Raw genomic sequence first — 19,622 nt, 5'->3', positions numbered from 1 at the left:
GAACTGGTCACAATCGCACTTATCAGGCTCACACCAGAAAAGGTTCCCCCCCACTTTAGCATAAAATAGGAGATGTGCAGAGAAAGTTAGGTAGGTAGGCGGGGGGGAATACTGGGCAGCAGCAGCCATTAGCAAGTGGTGAGGTGATCATCAGTCATCTCACCACTTGCTAATGTTAAGTATGTAAAGGGTTAATAGGAGCCGCTGGTCAAGACACTAAAAAGCCAGTGAACCATATCTCTTTCAAAAGTCTTAGGAGGAGGAGATAACCTCCAGGAGATAACCTCTCCTCCTACTAAGCAAGGACTATTGAAAGAGATATGGTTCACTGGCTTTTTAGTGTCTTGACCAGCGGCTCCTATTAACCCTTTTATTCCCTTATTAAGAATGTTTGTGAGCCCAGGCAGGGAGCTCACACGGAGCACCAGCAGCGGCCCCCTGAGTGTTATCAGGGTTGTAAAGACGATAAGGATTAGCCTTTATCAGCGGCAGCGCAGGGGTGACTGTGACAGTCTGTGGATTAAGTATCCGCTTCTCAAGCTAACCTCTTCTATGGAGCGGCTCCCTGTCTTCATGACTCTGAAGCTGCTGCTGTGTTCAGCGCGGGAGAATGGGGGTGTGAGAGGAGCATCCAATGGTACAGCAGCACACTGATACTGACCAATCAGCAGCCTCCTCTCTAATAACAGAGCTCTATACTGTGCGGAGCTCTGTTATTGGATTGCCGCCTGCCTGCTGGATGAAATCCCGTTCTTAAAGCGGCAGAGCAGCGGAGGCTCTAGGCGCAAATGGCGACAAGACTACAAAATCTTGTCGCCATTTTGCAATTCTAAGTCGCATTGGCGACCATTTTGGTCGCCATCTGGAGCCCTGAGGAGTCGTCCCAGAAAATTGGAAATTGGCAAATGTTGTGCCCATTCACAAGAAAGGTAGTAGGGAGGAATCGGGCAACTATAGGCCAGTAAGCCTGACGTCAATAGTGGGGAAATTAATGGAAACCATACTTAAGGAGAGGATTGTGGAACATCTAAAATCCCATGGATTGAAAGATGAAAAACAGCATGGGTTTACTTCAGGGAGATCATGTCAAACTAATCTTATAGATTTTTTTGATTGTGTGACTAAAATAATTGATGGCGAGGTGCAGTAGACATCGCTTATCTGGACTTTAGTAAGGCTTTTGATACTGTCCCACATAGAAGGCTTATCAATAAATTGCAGTCTTTGTGCGTGGACTCCCATATTGTTGAATGGATTAGGCAGTGGCTGAGGGACAGACAACAGAGGGTTGTAGTCAATGGAGTATATTCAGACCAAGGTCTTGTTACCAGTGGGGTACCTCAGGGATCTGTTCTGGGACCCATATTGTTTAATATCTTTATCAGCGAAATTGCAGAAGGCCTCGATGGTAAGGTGTGTCTTTTTGCTGATGACACAAAGATTTGTATCAGGGTTGATGTTTTTGGAGGAATACACCAAATGGAAAAGGATTTAGGAAAACTAGAGGAATGGTCAAAAATCTGGCAACTAAAATTTAATGTTGATAAGTGCAAGATAATGCACCTGGGGCGTAAAAACCCAAGAGCAGAATATAAAATCAGTGATACAGTCCTAACCTCAGTATCTGAGGAAAGGGATTTAGGAGTCATTATTTCAGAAGACTTAAAGGTAGGCAGACAATGTCATAGAGCAGCGGGAAATGCTAGCAGAATGCTTGGGTGTATAGGGAGAGGCATTAACAGTAGAAAGAGGGAGGTGCTCATGCCGCTCTACAGAGCACTAGTGAGACCTCATCTGGAGTATTGTGCGCAGTACTGGAGACCATATCTCCAGAAGGATATTGATACTTTGGAGAGAGTTCAGAGAAGAGCTACTAAACTGGTACATGGATTGCAGGATAAAACTTACCAGGAAAGATTAAAGGACCTTAACATGTATAGCTTGGAAGAAAGACGAGGCAGAGGGGATATGATAGAAACTTTTAAATACATAAAGGGAATCAATAAGGTTAAAGAGGAGAGAATATTTAAAAGAAGAAAAACTGCTACAAGAGGACATAGTTTTAAATTAGAGGGGCAAAGGTTTAAAAGTAATATCAGGAAGTATTACTTTACTGAGAGAGTAGTGGATGCATGGAATAGCCTTCCTGCAGAAGTGGTAGCTGCAAATACAGTGAAGGAGTTTAAGCATGCATGGGATAGGCATAAGGCTATCCTTCATATAAGATAGGGCCAGGGGCTATCCATAGTATTCAGTATATTGGGCAGACTAGATGGGCCAAATGGTTCTTATCTGCCGACACAGTCTAGGTTTCTATGTTTCTTGGCACTTTTCCAAAGAAACTGGTGTAAGATATAGCTGAAGTCTGCGCCAGCCTGTAGCTCAAGTAAATGGAGCAAGTACTAGTCATTACACTGTACAGCCGAAACTTCAGAGATGACGGGTAGTTCAGCCCTTGCATGGATTGCTGCATCATCTTCAAGCAGCTGATTGGCGTGGGTGCCAAGTGTCGGACCCCTGCCAATCAGATATTCAATGCCCTATCTTGACGACAGGTCATTCATATAAATGGCAGGACAACCTCTTTAAACATGACAGGTTATATTGTAACCTAATAGTCAGTCGGGAATATATGTGGTATGTTTTGAAACAGAATATTCAAAACTTTTATGCCTCTGTTAAGAATGTAAACCGTGATACTAAAGGCTGCCCCTATGCTTTTAATGTTTACTGTCACCTTAGTATTACCTGTAGTCAGAAGAAGAAAAAAAAAGATGTTAATGTAGTAGTAAAAAAATGAGCTACGTTAATGACCCCCCCTTTCCAAAATATAAAAATAAAAATGCAATTCTCTAGCAAATATACCATCAAACATGACATTCACATTACAGACGGTCACACTAATATTTGTTACATTATCATTATCTGTGCAATAAAATCAGAAGAATAAATTGAGCAGCTTAGCATATGACTTTGCAAAAGTAGAATTTTTGCACTGGTCACAAAAAGCTTTGAACACCCCCCTCCTCTGCCCCATTCACACGAGTTAATATGCCTTTCATCACTTGGCTTTTAAAAGCCGCTTTCTAGCAGTGTTACAACCCACGAGTTGCAGCATAAAAGGATATGTTGTCGGTTTTTGATGGTTAAGGGACAAGATTGCAAGAGATTTTCTATTCTTTCATATCAGTTAATAAACTTTGAAGGTTGAAAAAACGTGGGATTGTGTGGGTGTTTCTGAATGCTGAAGCACTTGCTGAAGTTGAAACACATTTTTTTTGTAATAAATTCTGAGTGCTAACATCTTGAAGAGTGTTAAGAAAAAACTGTGGAACACATGTTGGCATACCAACATCACATTTCTGTGGAAGCACGCGATATATTCGGTAAAGACTAGAAGTATTAATTGTTCTGAAAAATGCATTACTCATCTGGATGAAATAGTTATTTTAATTATTTATTTTATGCACTTATATAGCGCTACTATATTCCGCAGCGCTTTACAGACATTCGCATTCAACTGTCCCCAATGGGGCTCACAATCTAAGGTCCCTATCAGTATGTCTTTGGAGTGTGGGAGGAAACCCACGCAAACATGGGGAGAACGTAAAAACTACATGCAGATGTTGTCCATGGTCAGTTGAACATAGTACCCTAGCACTGCAAGGCACCAGTGCCAACCACTGAGTCACCGTGCTGCCGTATAGCCACTAAACCAGAATATACAAAAAAAAAATGGCTCTCCACTATAAAAATGCTTCAACAATGAAGTGGATATAGAATAAAGGAGCGCATGTCATTATTAAGGCTAGTTTCACGCTAGCGTTATTTAGATCCGGCAGAATTCAGCATTGCTGGAAACTGCAAGATTTCCTTCTTGTCCATTAACTATAACGGTGGAGATCTATCCGCCACTTGGTAAATATGCCGTCAATCGGACAGACTAAAACCACTTCTGCGCAGCAGATCTCCGCCAGTCACCATTTATAGTGATCGTGCAATTTCCAGCAAGGGAGACCCAGCAGGCTGTTTTTCAGATAAATGTATTATTTAAAAAATAATTTTCCCAAGTAACCAAGGCCAGAGTTGCGGATAAACAATCGGATAGTAAAAATAACCAATTTACTTTCTATTATCTGGCTGCTTGTTACTTTATTGAAATAATTATCAAACGGTTTAAATGATGTAACCTGTTCATTTACAAGGTCACACTGCAACATTATTTTGTGAACAAAAACAAACCGCCTCGGCGGTGGTTTACCATATAGGGGGAGTATATACTAGAACTAAACTTGAAACACCTTCCCATAAAATATAACTTTTATTATTCTCTTTAAAAATAAGCTCAGATCAAGCCCAGACCCTGTGGATCATTAATACAGATACATATGGTACACATGTTATCTCAGAACAATATACTCAATGGTTTTACTGAGATTACTCACGGTTTGTTGACATCTCAAGATATTGCTGCAGCTATACAGCCCTTGAAGATTGCAGATAAGAGTCTCTGTAAGTAGATACTTCAGAATGCAGATAGGGGGCCAGGAAGAGAAAGGATATCAATACCTATGTTCTCCCTATATGTCCCTGCCTAAACCTCAGCCCAGGGACACCCCTTAATGGTAGGGGTTCCCTGTCCTTGTACCTAGCCTATAAATCCCTATTTTGCCCTATATCTCAAATAGGGTGTAGAGTGGAAAAGGCTAATGTGACCCGCTGAGTATTTTGAGAAAGTGTACCACTAGAAGGCTAAACCAAATGACATTGGTAGGTATAAAACAAAAAGATCCTGACGCTGCGTTTCCCCAGTCACAAATGTAGAGACCGGTTCGTCAGGGGATTGTATACTAGAATATATACTTAAGTCTCTTCCACTCCTACACCCTATTTGAGATATAGGGCAAAATAGGGATTTATAGGCTAGGTACGAGGACGGGGAGCTCCTACCATTAAGGGGTGTCCCTGGGCTGAGGTTTAGGGAGGGACATATAGGGAGAACATAGGTATTGATATCCTTTCTCTTCCTGGCCCCCTATCTGCATTCTGAAGTATCTACTTACAGAGACTCTTATCTGCAATCTTCAAGGGCTGTATAGCTGCAGCAATATCTTGAGATGTCAACAAACCGTGAGTAATCTCAGTGTACCATATGTATCTGTATTAACCTCTTCAGGACACATGACGTACCGGTACGTCATGATGTCCTGGTACTTAAGGACACATGACGTACCGGTACGTCATGTGTTGTTCCGATCACTGCCGCCCGGCCGGCAGTGATCGGAACCCGGTGCCTGCTCAAATCATTGAGCAGGCACCTAGGCTAAATGTGCGGGGGGGGTCCCGTGACCCCCCCCATGTCGGCGATCGCGGCAAACCGCAGGTCAATTCAGACCTGCGATTTCTGCAGTTTCTGGTCCCCGCGGTCCCTTTATATGCCTAAAAAAAAGTTTTATTCACCCCCCCCTGCACCCCCGAATGATTTTTATGGTGGCGGGAGGTGCAGGGGGAGGGTTGCGGGCGGTGCGGGAGGCGGGCGGTGCGGCAGGCGGGTACGCGATCCCCCGCCCGCCTCCCCTTGAAAATTCATTGGTGTTCAGTGGGTATACCAGGGTGCCAGCACATTGCTGGCACCCTGGTATAAACGGCTGACATCTGAGATGCGATGTCAGCCGTTTAACCCTTTCCATACAGCGGTCCGTACGGACCGCTGTATGGAAAAGGTTAACAGCGTAGGGAGCTCCCTCCCTCTCCCATCGGGGGGCTGCTGTGCCTTTGCAGCCCCCCGATGGAGAGGGAGAGAGCCCCCAGACAGCCCCCCGAGAGATCCCCTCCCCCGTCTGCGAAGTTCTGAGCAGACGGGGAAGGTTCCCATGGCAACAGGACGCCTCTCAGGCGTCCTGCTGTCCATGGTGCTGAACAGATCTGTGCTGAAAGGCATAGATCTGTTCAGTGTAAGTAAAATACAGTGCAGTACAATATATATTGTTCTGTACTGTATTATACAGACATCAGACCCACTGGATCTTCAAGAACCAAGTGGGTCTGGGTCCAAAAAAAGTGAATAAAAGTGAAAAAAAAGTAAAAATCAAAAAACACATTTATCACTGATAAAAAATGAAAAAAATAAAATTCCCTACACATGTTTGGTATCGCCGCGTCCGTAACGACCTGATCTATAAAACGGTCATGTTACTTTACCCGAACGGTGAACACCATAAAAATAAAAAATAAAAAACTATGATGAAATTGAAATTTTGCCCACCTTACTTCCCAAAAAAGGTAATAAAAGTTATCAAAAAAGTCGCATGTACGCCAAAATTGTAACAATCAAACCGTCATCTCATCCCGCAAAAATCATACCCTACCCAAGATAATCGCCCAAAAACTGAAAAAACTATGGCTCTTAGACTATGGAGACACTAAAACATCATTTTTTGTTTCAAAAATGAAATCATTGTATAAAACTTACATAAATAAAAAAAAAAGTATACATATTAGGTATCGCCGCGTCCGTATCGCCCGGCTCTATAAAAATATCACATGATCTAACCCCTCAGATGACCACCGTAAAAAAAATAAAAATAAAAACGGTGTAAAAAAAGCCATTTTTTGTCATCTTACGTCACAAAAAGTGTAATAGCAAGCAATCAAAAAGTCATATGCACCCCAAAATAGATGCCAATCAAACCGTCATCTCATCCCGCAAAAAATGAAACCCTACTTAAGATAATCGCCAAAAAACTGAAAAAACTATGGCTCTTAGACTATGGAGACACTAAAACATTTTTTTGGTTTTAAAAATGAAATCATTGTGTAAAACTTACATAAATAAAAAAAATTGTATACATATTAGGTATCACCGCGTCCGTGACAACCTGCTCTATAAAATTACCCCATGATCTAACCTGTCAGATGAATGTTGTAAATAACAAAAAAAAAAAACGGTGCCAAAAAAGCTATTTCTTGTTACCTTGCCGCACAAAAAGTGTAATATAGAGCAACCAAAAATCATATGTACTCTAAACTAGTACCAACAAAACTGCCACCCTATCCTGTAGTTTCTAAAATGGGGTCACTTTTTTGGAGTTTCTACTCTAGGGGTGCATCAGGGGGGCTTCAAATGGGACATGGTGTAAAAAAAAACAGTCCAGCAAAACCTGCCTTCCAAAAACCGTATGGCATTCCTTTCCTTCTGCGCCCTGCCGTGTGCCCGTACAGCGGTTTACGACCACATATGGGGTGTTTCTGTAAACTACAGAATTAGGGCCATAAATAATGAGTTTTGTTTGGCTGTTAACCCTTGCTTTGTAACTGGAAAAAAAATATTAAAATGGAAAATCTGCCAAAAAAGTGAAATTTTGAAATTGTATCTCTATTTTCCATTAAATCTTGTGCAACACCTAAAGGGTTAACAAAGTTTGTAAAATCAGTTTTGAATACCTTGAGGGGTGTAGTTTCTTAGATGGGGTCACTTTTATGGAGTTTATAATCTAGGGGTGCATCAGGGGGGCTTCAAATGGGACATGGTGTCAAAAAAACAGTCCAGCAAAATCAGCCCTCCAAAAACCAAACGGCGCACCTTTCACTCTACGCCCCGCTGTGTGCCCGTACAGTAGTTTACGGCCACATATTGGGTGTTTCTGTAAACAGCAGAGTCAGGGCAATAAAGATACAGTCTTGTTTGGCTGTTAACCCTTGCTTTGTTAGTGGAAAAAATGGGTTAAAATGGAAAATTAGGCAAAAAAATGAAATTCTCAAATTTCATCGCCATTTGCCAATAACTCTTGTGCAACACCTAAAGGGTTAACGACGTATGTAAAATCAGTTTTGAATACCTTGAGGGGTGTAGTTTCTTAGATGGGGTCACTTTTAGGGAGTTTCTCCTCTAGGGGTGCATCAGGGGGCTTCAAATGGGACATGGTGTAAATAAACCGGTCCATAAAAATCAGCCTTCCAAAAACCATACGGCGCACCTTTCCCTCTACGCCCCGCTGTGTGGCCGTACAGTAGTTTACAGAAACACCCAATATGTGGCCGTAAACGGCAGAGTCAGGGCAATAAAGATACAGTCTTGTTTGGCTGTTAACCCTTGGTTTGTTAGTGGAAAAAATGGGTTAAAATGAAAAATTAGACAAAAAAATGAAATTCTCAAATTTCCTCCCCATTTGCCAATAACTCTTGTGCAACACCTAAAGGGTTAACAACGTATGCAAAATCAGTTTTGAATACCTTGAGGGGTGTAGTTTCTTAGATGGGGTCATTTTTGGGTGGTTTCTATAATGTAAGCCTCGCAAAGTGACTTGAGACCTGAACTGGTCCCTAAAAATTTAGTTTTTTGTAAATTTCTGAAAAATTTCAAGATTTGCTTCTAAAGTTCTAAGCCTTATAACATCCCCAAAAAATAAAATATCATTCCCAAAACAATTCAAACATGAAGTAGACATATGGGGAATGTAAAGTCATCACAATTTTTGGGGGTATTACTATGTATTACAGAAGTAGAGAAACTGAAACTTTGAAATTTGCAAATTTTTCAAATTTTTTTGTTAAATTAGGTATTTTTTGGTGCAAAAAAAATTATTTTTTTGACTCCATTTTACCAGTGTCATGAAGTACAATATGTGACGAAAAAACAATCTCAGAACGGCCTGGATAAGTCAAAGCGTTTTAAAGTTATCAGCACTTAAAGGGACTCTGGTCAGATTTTCAAAAAATGGCCTGGTCCTAAGGTGTAAAAAGGCTGTGTCCTTAAGGGGTTAATGACCCACGGGGTCTGGGCTTGATCTGCGCTTATTTTTAAAGAGAATATTAAAAGTTATATTTTTATATAAGTGGGAAGGTGTTTCAAGTTTAGTTCTAACATTATTTTGTGCCCAAGCTTGTATTGAGTTAGGACAGCAGTAAAATTATTTCTATTACTGACCCACAAAATAAAGTAACATCATTTTGCAATGAACATCTTAAAACAAAACCCCTAAAAGCAATGGCAGAATTGAATATTTTTTATTTTTTTTTACACAGCTACCCACAATTTTTTTTTTTATAAATACATCTGAGGTACCCTAAAATAGTGGCTTTAAAGAATACATCTCGGGCTACGCTCACGTTTTGTGCGGATCCGTTCAGATTTAATACAACCGTCTGCATCCGTTCAGAATGGATCCATTTGTATGATCTGTAACATAGCCAAGACGGATCCGTTTGTATTATCTGTAACATAGCCAAGACGGATCCGTCTGTATTATCTGTAACATAGCCAAGACGGATCCGTTTGTATTATCTGTAACATAGCCAAGACGGATCCGTCTGTATTATCTGTAACATAGCCAAGACGGATCCGTCTGTATTATCTGTAACATAGCCAAGACGGATCCGTCTGTATTATCTGTAACATAGCCAAGACGGATCCGTCTGTATTATCTGTAACATAGCCAAGACGGATCCGTCTGTATTATCTGTAACATAGCCAAGACGGATCCGTCTGTATTATCTGTAACATAGCCAAGACGGATCCGTTTGTATTATCTGTAACATAGCCAAGACGGATCCGTTTGTATTATCTGTAACATAGCCAAGACGGATCCGTCTGTATTATCTGTAACATAGCCAAGACGGATCCGTCTGTATTATCTGTAACATAGCCAAGACGGATCCGTCTGTATTATCTGTAACATAGCCAAGACGGATCCGTCTGTATTATCTGTAACATAGCCAAGACGGATCCGTCTGTATTATCTGTAACATAGCCAAGACGGATCCGTTTGTATTATCTGTAACATAGCCAAGACGGATCCGTCTGTATTATCTGTAACATAGCCAAGACGGATCCGTCTGTATTATCTGTAACATAGCCAAGACGGATCCGTCTTGAACACCATTGAAAGTCAATGGAGGACGAATCAGTTTTCTATTGTGCCAGATTGTGTCGGTGAAAGCGGATCCGTCCCCATTGACTTACATTGTGTGCCATTTGGCTCAGTTTCATCATACTGACACCAAAACGCTGCAATTTTTTGTTTGTTTTTCTTACTAAAAAATTAGTTTTCCTTTTTAAACATTGGGTTTTTATAAGCCTTGCATGAACCTTTTTCTATCTGTTGTGTAGTGATCTGTTCTATGAATTCTCTAATATATTTTGTTTCTTTATTATTGAAGCATTTACCCTTCAAATGAGCAGGAGAACACTTCCAGCCTTGCATGAACCTTTTTCTATCTGTGGTGTAGTGATCTGTTCTATGAATTCTCTAATATATTTTGTTTCTTTATTATTGAAGCATTTACCCTTCAAATGAGCAGGAGAACACTTCCAGCCTCATCCCCGCTGCACATAACACTGGAGGTTCACTGCCAGACCTGACAAACATCCATTTCCCTTCTCCATTACCAATCCCGTTAGATCCCGAGGAGTCTACATTCCCGACTCTGACAAATTCCAACAGCACTGGCAATCTTGCCACAAATCTAACTCACCTGGGTATCGGCACTGCCAGCCAAGGTAAGCAGAGCCTTAAGTGTATTATTATTTTATGTTCTTTTTATCAAGCATACCTTATATAAAGAGCTTTTAAAGGGGTTGGCCCTGAACATCATTCATCACCTAGCCACAGGATAGGTGATTAATGTCTGATCGCTAAGTGCTGAACTTGCCAGTCCTATAGACACTACTGCTCCATTAACACAGGGGAGTCTGGAACCCCTGTTTTTGTGATCGTTGGATATCCTAGTGATAGGAACACGAGTGATCACATATTAATCACTTCTCTTGTGGATATGTGATAAATGTTGTTTGTGGGCCAAACTCTTTAATGGTGTTCTGTCGGTATTATTGCCCGGTAGTAGTATAGAAGTAGCCACAGAAGTAATTTAGGAGCTCAGATTCCGTTCTAGCCAGCATGTTACACATGGAAACCAAGGGAGGGGGGGAAATCCAGCAGTAGGGGTGGTCATGCTGAGTAAAATAATATATTTCTTTTTTTTTCTCTAGGGGGAATAGTTGTAGAACCTAGGCTTGAGCGAATCGACCTGCGGATCATAGATTGAAGTCGATTCGCTCAAATACTTTGATTTTAATGTTTCCGTACAGCAATAAAATGTATTGGCTCCATGGAGCCAAAGTTCATGTCTGCCAAAGTTGCATGAGACTTCTGTGAATTACAACTTTTATTTATATCTGCATCTATAAAAACAATTTAAAATAGGAATGCAAAGTAGGCTTTGATACCGGGGTAACAGCCACTACCAAAGCCGACTTTGGATTCCTATTTTAAATTGTTTTTTAAATATATAGATAGGAACACAGTTGTAATTCACCGAAGTCTCGCTTGACTTAAGCCTCATTCACACGTCCGTGCTCAAATCCATGAGCAGGTGGTCAGTGATGCATCCGTGAAGCTGTCCGTGAAGGATCCGTGTTGGGTATGTGTGTCCATTTTTTGCTGTTCGTGTTGCATCCGTGTTTCACTGACACTGAACAGCTGAAAAATAAGTTTCAAAGAATCTCTTATTAATAATCCGTGAAACACGAATGCAACACGGATGGCATCCATGGTTTTTACGGACCCATAGACTATAATGGGCGTGATGGATCAGTGAACACGGACAAAATGGAGACTGCCTCCGTGCTAAAAACACGAATCCACAGGTCGTGCTAAAACACTGATGGTGATGTGTGCTGTCCGTGGAGAACGCGTACAGCACACATCGTGGAACACTGACATGTGAATGAGGCTTTAGGGCGAGGCGAAGTTTGGCTCCTTGGAGCTGTATTTGAAAAAACTGTTGATTCGCTAAATCCTAGTGGAGACATGGTTTTATTTTGTTTTTGGTTGCACTGTATATGCCTGGATCAACTAATAGGGTTGATCGTGGTGGCAGAGGCTGTTTAAGTGCAGTATAATATTATTTACTGTATTTGTTATCCATATATTTAGTTTGATGAACACGCTACTAAACCAGCAAAGACACTTCTATACTTAAAGGGGTTCTCCGGGCTTTTAATATTGATGACCTATCCTCAGGATAAGTCATCAATATCAGATCGGCGGGGGTTCGACACTGTTTAAAGAGGAGGCGCGCGCTGTGCCAGCGCTGCCTCCTCTTCACTGTTTACCTTCTCGCTGTCGCCTCTGCCGCGGTGAGCAGGTGTAAATACACCCAAGCCGTCCCATTCATTTCAATGGGACGGATCGCTCCTATACAAGTGTATGGGAACAATCCGTCCCATTGAAATTAATGGGACGGTTAGGTGTAATTACACCTGCTCACCGCATCAGAGGCGACGGCGAGAAGGTAAACAGTGAAGGATAGGTCATCAATATTAAAAGCCCGGAAAACCCCTTTAACCCCTTAAGGACTCGGCCCTATTTCACCTTCTGGACTTGGCCATTTTTTGCAAATCTGACCAGTGTCCCTTTAAGCGCTGATAACTTTAAAACGCTTTGACTTATCCAGGCCATTCGGAGATAGTTTTTTTTCGTCACATATTGTACTTCATGGCACTGGTAAAATGAAGTAAAAAAAATACCAAATTGACCAATTTTTTTTAAAAAAATTGCAAATTTCCAAGTTTCAATTTCTCTACTTCTATAATACATAGTAATACGTCCAAAAATAGTTATTACTTTACATTCCCCATATGTCTACTTCATGTTTGGATCATTTTGGGAATTATATTTTATTTTTTGGGGATGTTATAAGGCTTAGAAGTTTAGAAGCAAATCTTGAAATTTTGAAATCACGGGACCCCCCCACGCACTTAGCCGAGGTGCCTGGCGGCGGTGATCGGAACTATACATGACGTACCGGTACGTCATGGGTCCTTAAGGACTCGGGAACCATGCCATGCCGGTCTAGCCACTTAAAAAAATAAAATAAAATAAATGCTGTGAAATTAATGAATTTAGATACACTTGGGCTTATTATGGAATCTTTATTGGACTAGTCTAGACACTTATTTTGTGGATTTGGTCAAGTTCGGGGAAAAATAGACGTGGTTTACATGTTAAGAACAGATTTCAAATCCACGTGCCTAAAAGGGTGGTTATTTTTATTAGTCAACACCACCCATTCATTATATTCGTCTGGTAAGTCCACATTTAAATGCTGTATTAGACAGGCAGATATTCTGCCAGATCATCAAGCGTTTGTAGTCATGCTCGTTAGTGATGATCTGGCAGTGTAATACTGCCAACGATTACCACATGAACAAGGAAACACTTGTTTCATCGGGTAATCCCAATCTTTCAACTGATTTAAAAATCATTGTTTGCTGGTGGCAGGTCGCTGTGTCTAATCACAATCTTCTGCTGGCAAACAATGATTCAGTATGGGGACGAGCGATGGCATTAGCGATCGCTCCTCCCCGTTACAGTGGAGAAGATTGCTGCATGTAATAGCAGCGGTCTCCTTTGATGACGAGCAGGCGATTGCCGGGAAGGAGCCCTTCACTCCCGACAAACGGGAGCACTGCCGTGCTGCCGCCGGACTTCCACCTCGCCCCCATTATAGTCAATGGGGTCAGAGCGGCGGTCCGGGGGCACATGTGAACTAGCGGCAGGATGGATCCGACAGGCTGTTCACCCGCCGGAACAGCACTCCCCTGCAGCTAGTGTGAAACTAGCCTGACATGTATCTGTATAGCACCACCAGCTTTTTACTCTCCACCTCATTAACATTGCTGAGGTGGATGCACAAGCTCCGTTCCATACTGCCACCAGCTGTATCTAATGTTAAAAGCTGTGACAGTTTCAGGAAGAGAGCTGTAGCAGAAAAGGACACCCCCTAAGCTGTGATGGGGAGAAAGCTGTAGCAGAATAAATCTAGCAGAGCAATGAATGGGGAGATCTCTGGATCCACGTGAGGTACAGGGCTGATTCTAGCTTTGATAGAAAGAGATTGTCATGTACTATATGATGTCTAATTTAAATTTTTTCATATTAGTCATGGGTTAGCCCCTTGAAGGATTTTTTTTTTTGCATTAGATAGAAATTAGAAATGTAATGGACCAACTTTCAGTGTTCAGTCATTCATACATTGCCATTAATTTACATTTTAGGAATGACTACAACACAAGGGACGGTCACATGTCCTACACAGCATCGACAAGCCTCTGTAAGCCCTTTGTCGTTAAATTCAGATTCGAGAAGGCAACCGTCCCAACAGATGTCTCCAACTATATCTCCTCTTTCACCTATAACTCAGGTATGATTGTTCTGTATACGGCTTGAAGGGTAAGACTTAGGATCAGATCACTTGCATTAGTAAACAGGACATGGCTACTTTGCAGTTGACATGTTATGTCATACTTAGCATGACATGAGTACGGTTTCTGTGTGATCAGGAACATGGAAACAGCTGTATGAGGCTGGGTTCACATCTGCACTGTGAACTCCAGCAGTCTGTTCTGGTGATGGAACAGACTGCTGGAGTTCACTGTATCCGGCATAGCCGGAAACCACCATGCTCCGCCAGACCCCATTCACTGTAATGGACTCCGGCACTAATCTGGCCACTTTCTGGCATATATGCCGACCTTTGGCCGGACAAAAAATGTTGCGTGTAGCCTTTTTTGTCCAGCTGAAAGCTGGAATGTACGGTGGATACAGTGACTGTATTACAGTGTCGGAGTTCACAACCCAGATGTGAACCCGGCCTTATACTGCAGCCCTGCTGTAAAAGAGGAGACCAGAGATATGCCTGTAAAAATTTGTGTGGCTCAATCAACGTTGGTCACAGCATACAAAGGATCACACAACAATGAGTCCCTATATGTGCAGACAGCCTACTCTCCATTTGTCTGCCCACATTCTCCGTTGTTTGGGCATGCTTAGACTGAATGGAACATTACATCAAGTTTTTTTGGGTTTTGTTTTTTATCACATATTGACAGCTGATATGTGAAAATTCTGTTCCCCTCCCCCAGCTTTGCAAAGGGAGTGAATAAAAGTGTTGCCTTGTCAGCAGTCTGCATTCTGGGATAATCATGTTGTATGTGTGGAAATGTCTTCCTGCTACCTGTTCTTGTGCAATGCTCTGCAGACACTTCATCAAAGCCATCAGAAGAGTACAGAGGAGAGAACTCCTCCGGTCTTTGTCAGCTCTGTGTTTGCAGGGGGAGGAGGGAGGGAAGAACAGTATTTGTCTCTTCAGTGCCTGGAGAAGAGGAACCCCTGCAGCTGCTCAGTACCTGAGGCAGAGCCTCCAACCCCGAGTCTGTGCTGAAGAATCCAGTAGGAGGGGAGACACAGGGAGGACAGCTAAGCCAGAAGATCTGCATGTAGGGGGCAGCGTGGCTTATGACTCCAACCAGCACAGCCTTCACAATCACGTCTCGTGTACAGACACATATCTGATCTCTCAGGCTTGTGCACGGAACATCATCAGAGCAGGGAAAGAAGCTGCATTACAGGTCATGTGATGCTCAGCTAACTAGAACAGGGACATTGTAGATGAAGTAAGTGAATTGAAAACCCCTTACATTTGCTCAGTTAGAAACATACAAAGAACAAAAAAATTACTTGGACAACCCCTTTAACTTCCTCCTTTGGACTTTTAGCACAGCGAACAGCTTGACATCATTCACCCTGACCAGAGAGAGAAGGGAGATTGACTCAATTAGAGCGTGACACATTACACTGATAAGTGCAATGCTTTTCTGTGGACATCTTTATTTAGGCCTATCGGGCGAACAATAGAATTATCATATTGGTGTCCTAATTCTACTAGTCTACTATTTTACTATAGGATAGCATCTTCCTATCACTTAAGCAGGTAACTAATAGTGGGATACCCATCTATAAAGGAGTTTTATCTCTGTGCTGACCACTACAGAGATGCAATATTTTGCATTTAATTTTTAGTTACATCTGACTGAAGTGTCTCTAATGGTCTTTAAAAAATAAATAAATGAAACAACAACACACACAAAAGTACCTGTTTAAAGTGGTTGTCCGGCTGAACCCGGACATATCTCCATTTTCACCCAGGCAGCCCCCCTGACTTGAGCATCGGAGCAGTTTCATGTACCGGGCTGCCAGGCGGAGCCTCCGCCCGGCTGTGTCTTATTGTAAATAAGAGGCCTTGCCCTGCGCATTTCATGCTCCGATGCTAACATCAGGGGGGCTGCCTGGGTGAAATTATGGGTAGGTCTGGGTTCAGCTCTGAACCCGGACAACCCCTTTAAAATGAAGCAAATTTTTTTTAATACAATGCTACATTCACACAAACGTATTTTGTGTCCGTTCCATTTTTTTGCGGATAGGGTGCAGACCCGTTCATTTTAATGGGTCCGCAAAAAATGCGCTATCCGCATCCATGTGTCCGTTCCGTAGCCCGGCAAAAAAGATAGAACATGTCCTATTCTTGTCTGTTTTTCTGACAAGGATAGGCATGGTTACAATGGATTCGCAAAAAAAAAACAACGGATGCCATACCGAGCGTCATATGTTTTTTTTTTGCGGACCGCAAAACACATACGGTCGTGTGAATGTAGCCCTAGTCATCTCTCCTGCGGTTGCGAATGAAGTTTCAGGCATCGACATTCATTCACCATACACAGGGTTTGGCCAACAATAGTTAAACTTTTTTTTTTTGTTAATGTGTTTATGTGATGGTTACCTGTCTGTATTGCAAGCTATAAATGTCACAATATGTTTGTCCTTTTAGCTAAAATGGAACAAATAAACTTTTTTTTTCTTCTTTTTTTTTTTTCATTTTAACAGGCAGTAGCAATGGATGCTTTGTCTCTGGATCAGCAACTACCCCCATACGCTTTTTTTACACAGTCCATTTCACAGCAGCAATCCCAAGTGCCAAGTGGCATGTCCCAAAACTCATTAATGCAGGGCTCCGGTTTACAGAGAGGTACGCAGCTCCCTCCTCTTACTGTCACAATATCAACTACAGTCCCACAGTCACCTCCTGGCATTCAGACGCCTTCATTGCTGGCTATGGATATCACTTCGGTAAGTTGGAACCTATTATTGATGTTATTGCTATATAACTATAATTATATTTTTGGTCAGTATGACAGGTTTTATGTGTGTTAGATCACTTGGAGGTTCATAATTATTAATTAGATCATAAGTTAAATGTAGAAGAAATAAAGCATCAACATACTGTTCTTTAAAGTAGCATGGACCACTAATTGATACTGATGATTTATCCGTCAGATAGGTAATCAGTATCTGATTGGTGGGGGTCTGACACCCAAGACCCCTGCCGATCAGCTGTTTAAGAAGTCACCGGCACTTCTGTTAGCATTGATGCTTTCTCTGTACTTACCAAGCACTGTGCTGTACGTTGTATAGCGGCTGTGCTTGGTATCGCACTCGGCCCCATTCACTTGTATGGGGCTGAACGAGATACCAAGCACAGCCGCTATACAATGTACAGCGCTGTGCTTGGTAAGGTACAAAAAGATCACAGCGCTCACAGGAGCGCTGGTGCCTTCTCAAACAGCTGATCGGTGGCGGTCCTGGGTGTCAGACCCCACTGATCAAATACTGATGACCTATCCTAAGCATAGGTCATCAGTATCAAAATCTTAGAAAAACCCTTTAATACCTGTCATTATGAAGAGGTGTTCCAGCAGGAATTAAAATTGGTGTCAATATCCTCAGGAGGTTAAAATAATAAAAGAACTGATACTTGCCTCAATGATCCCCCTCAGTGTCCTGTTCTGATACTGCCTGGCTCTCCGCGTCGCTCTACTATTTGGTCTAATCTTCACAGGCAAAATGTCAGCACAACCAATCTGTGGCTAAGGTGGGTGGGTTACTGCTGCAGCCGTTAATTGGCTGAATCGGTATTTCCAGGCATTTCTTGTGTTGAGATGTGTCCAGGAAGTAGAGCCTAGCATTGCCCCTGGCAGTACTGGAATAGGAGTGATGGTAAATTGGCAACCATCAATGAGAAAAGGCCCTTCCTCAGTATGTTTCAGTTTTTATCACTGACCCATTGACGTGAGTGCAAGTACTGCATGATAAGCGCATTGAAACACGTGCCCTGCGCCTGGTTGCATTTTTCACACATTAATTTCAGGTCCTTCTTGTGTGTGCATTTTTTTTTTTAAGCTGATCGATCTTGAGTGAGAAAAAACTCCTATACAAACCTAGGTTTCACTGTGGGTGCTGTCCGTTTTAGGCTGGTTTCACACGGGCGTGTGTCACGCTCTGGACTCGCAGTGTGGATGTCAGAGAGCTCCCGTCCTGACCTCCCTGCACTGACTGGGTCGTATAGCATTATATTGATTTATGATGCTATGTAACCCTGTCACTGTTATCCAATACATTCCAGAATGGTCCTACGTCATAACTGTAGGTGAGTAAATTACAAGACAAAAGTTAGGAAACACACAGTAACTAAAAATTTTATTTTAAGTTACTGTGTGTTTCCTAACTTTTGTCTTGTAATTTACTCACCTACATTTATTACGTAAGACCATTTTCAGGAGATCTTCTTAAAAAGGTCTCTTTTTACTTTACCTTTTAATCCAAATTTAAATATGCAATTGTAATTACTAACTTGTTAAATTATATTTCTCGCTTTCGTAGAAATAGCTACAAGTTTGCATCAGGTACTGCACTATTTGTGTCTGAATAGAGGCTCCACCATTACTTTGCAAAGTAAAGACTTCTCAAAGCAGACAGATGCTTCATGGTGGAAGAGCAACTCTTTGTCCTTTTTACCTCCTTCACAATCACACATATTACTTGTATAGTATTCTGAATTACTTGGTATTACCTAGGTTATCATATAATCGAATACAGTAACCACTATTGATTCAGTAGGTACCAAATAATATTCAAGTATACCCTTTTCAGCCTTAGGCTATTTTCACATTTCCGGCAAGAGATCCAGAAGGCTGTTCCAGCAGAGAACAGCCTGCCAGAGCTCTCTGGATTCTGCATTGCCGGACAGTGCCGGAATGTCCCCCTGCCCCATTAACAATAATGGGATCCGGCAGAGTTCCAGCCTCTACTCTGCAAATATGCAGAGAATTGGCTAGACTAGGGTTGTCTCGATCCCAAAATTTTGATTCGATTTCGATACCATAAAAAAGTATTGTGATACTCGCTACCACGCAAAAAAAATAAAACGCAAAAAAATCCACGTGCTTTCCGCATTTTATGGAACGTCCGGCCCATAATAGAACAGTCCTGTCCTATATTTTGGGGAGGGGGGGACAAGGTGACTAAAAATGGCAAATCGCACTGTTTTGATATATTTTTTTTTTTTCTGTTATGGCGTTCACCGCATAGGAAATATTTTTTTTATATTTTAATAGTTCACATTTTTTTGGACGTGGTGAAATGTAATATGTATTTTTTTTTTATTGTTGATAAATTTTATATGTAAAATTGGGAAAGGGGGGTGATTTTTAAACTTTTAGTATTTATTTTATTATTATTTTTTTATTTTATTTACTAACTATTAGCCCCCTTAGGGGCTAGAACCCTTGTTCTATTCACCCTAATAGAGCTATATTAGGGTGAATAGGACTTCACACATTCCCTGCTGCCCTGTGCTTTGTGCACACAGCAGCAGGGAGCTTACCATGACAGCCAGGGCTTCAGTAGTGTCCTGGCTGCCATGGTAACCGATCATAGGCCCGCGATTAC

The 19,622-nt window shown here is 41.8% G+C and overlaps 1 protein-coding gene across 2 annotated transcripts in view; it reads left to right on the top strand.

Moving 5' to 3' along the window:
* CRTC1 (CREB regulated transcription coactivator 1) overlaps positions 1-19,622 on the top strand; it is a 177,317-nt gene that overhangs the window by 123,244 nt on the left and 34,451 nt on the right. For both annotated transcript variants that reach the window (XM_040417617.1, XM_040417616.1), the window contains 3 exons: positions 10,278-10,498; positions 14,057-14,202; positions 16,722-16,964. In XM_040417617.1, coding sequence (XP_040273551.1) covers positions 10,278-10,498; positions 14,057-14,202; positions 16,722-16,964 — 610 coding nt within the window. The remainder of the gene's footprint in view (positions 1-10,277; positions 10,499-14,056; positions 14,203-16,721; positions 16,965-19,622) is intronic.

This window comes from Bufo bufo, chromosome 2 (assembly GCF_905171765.1).
Source record: "Bufo bufo chromosome 2, aBufBuf1.1, whole genome shotgun sequence".
NCBI lineage: Eukaryota > Metazoa > Chordata > Amphibia > Anura > Bufonidae > Bufo > Bufo bufo.
Note: the sequence above shows the minus strand (reverse complement) of the source record. Positions and strands in the feature narration are given on the sequence as shown.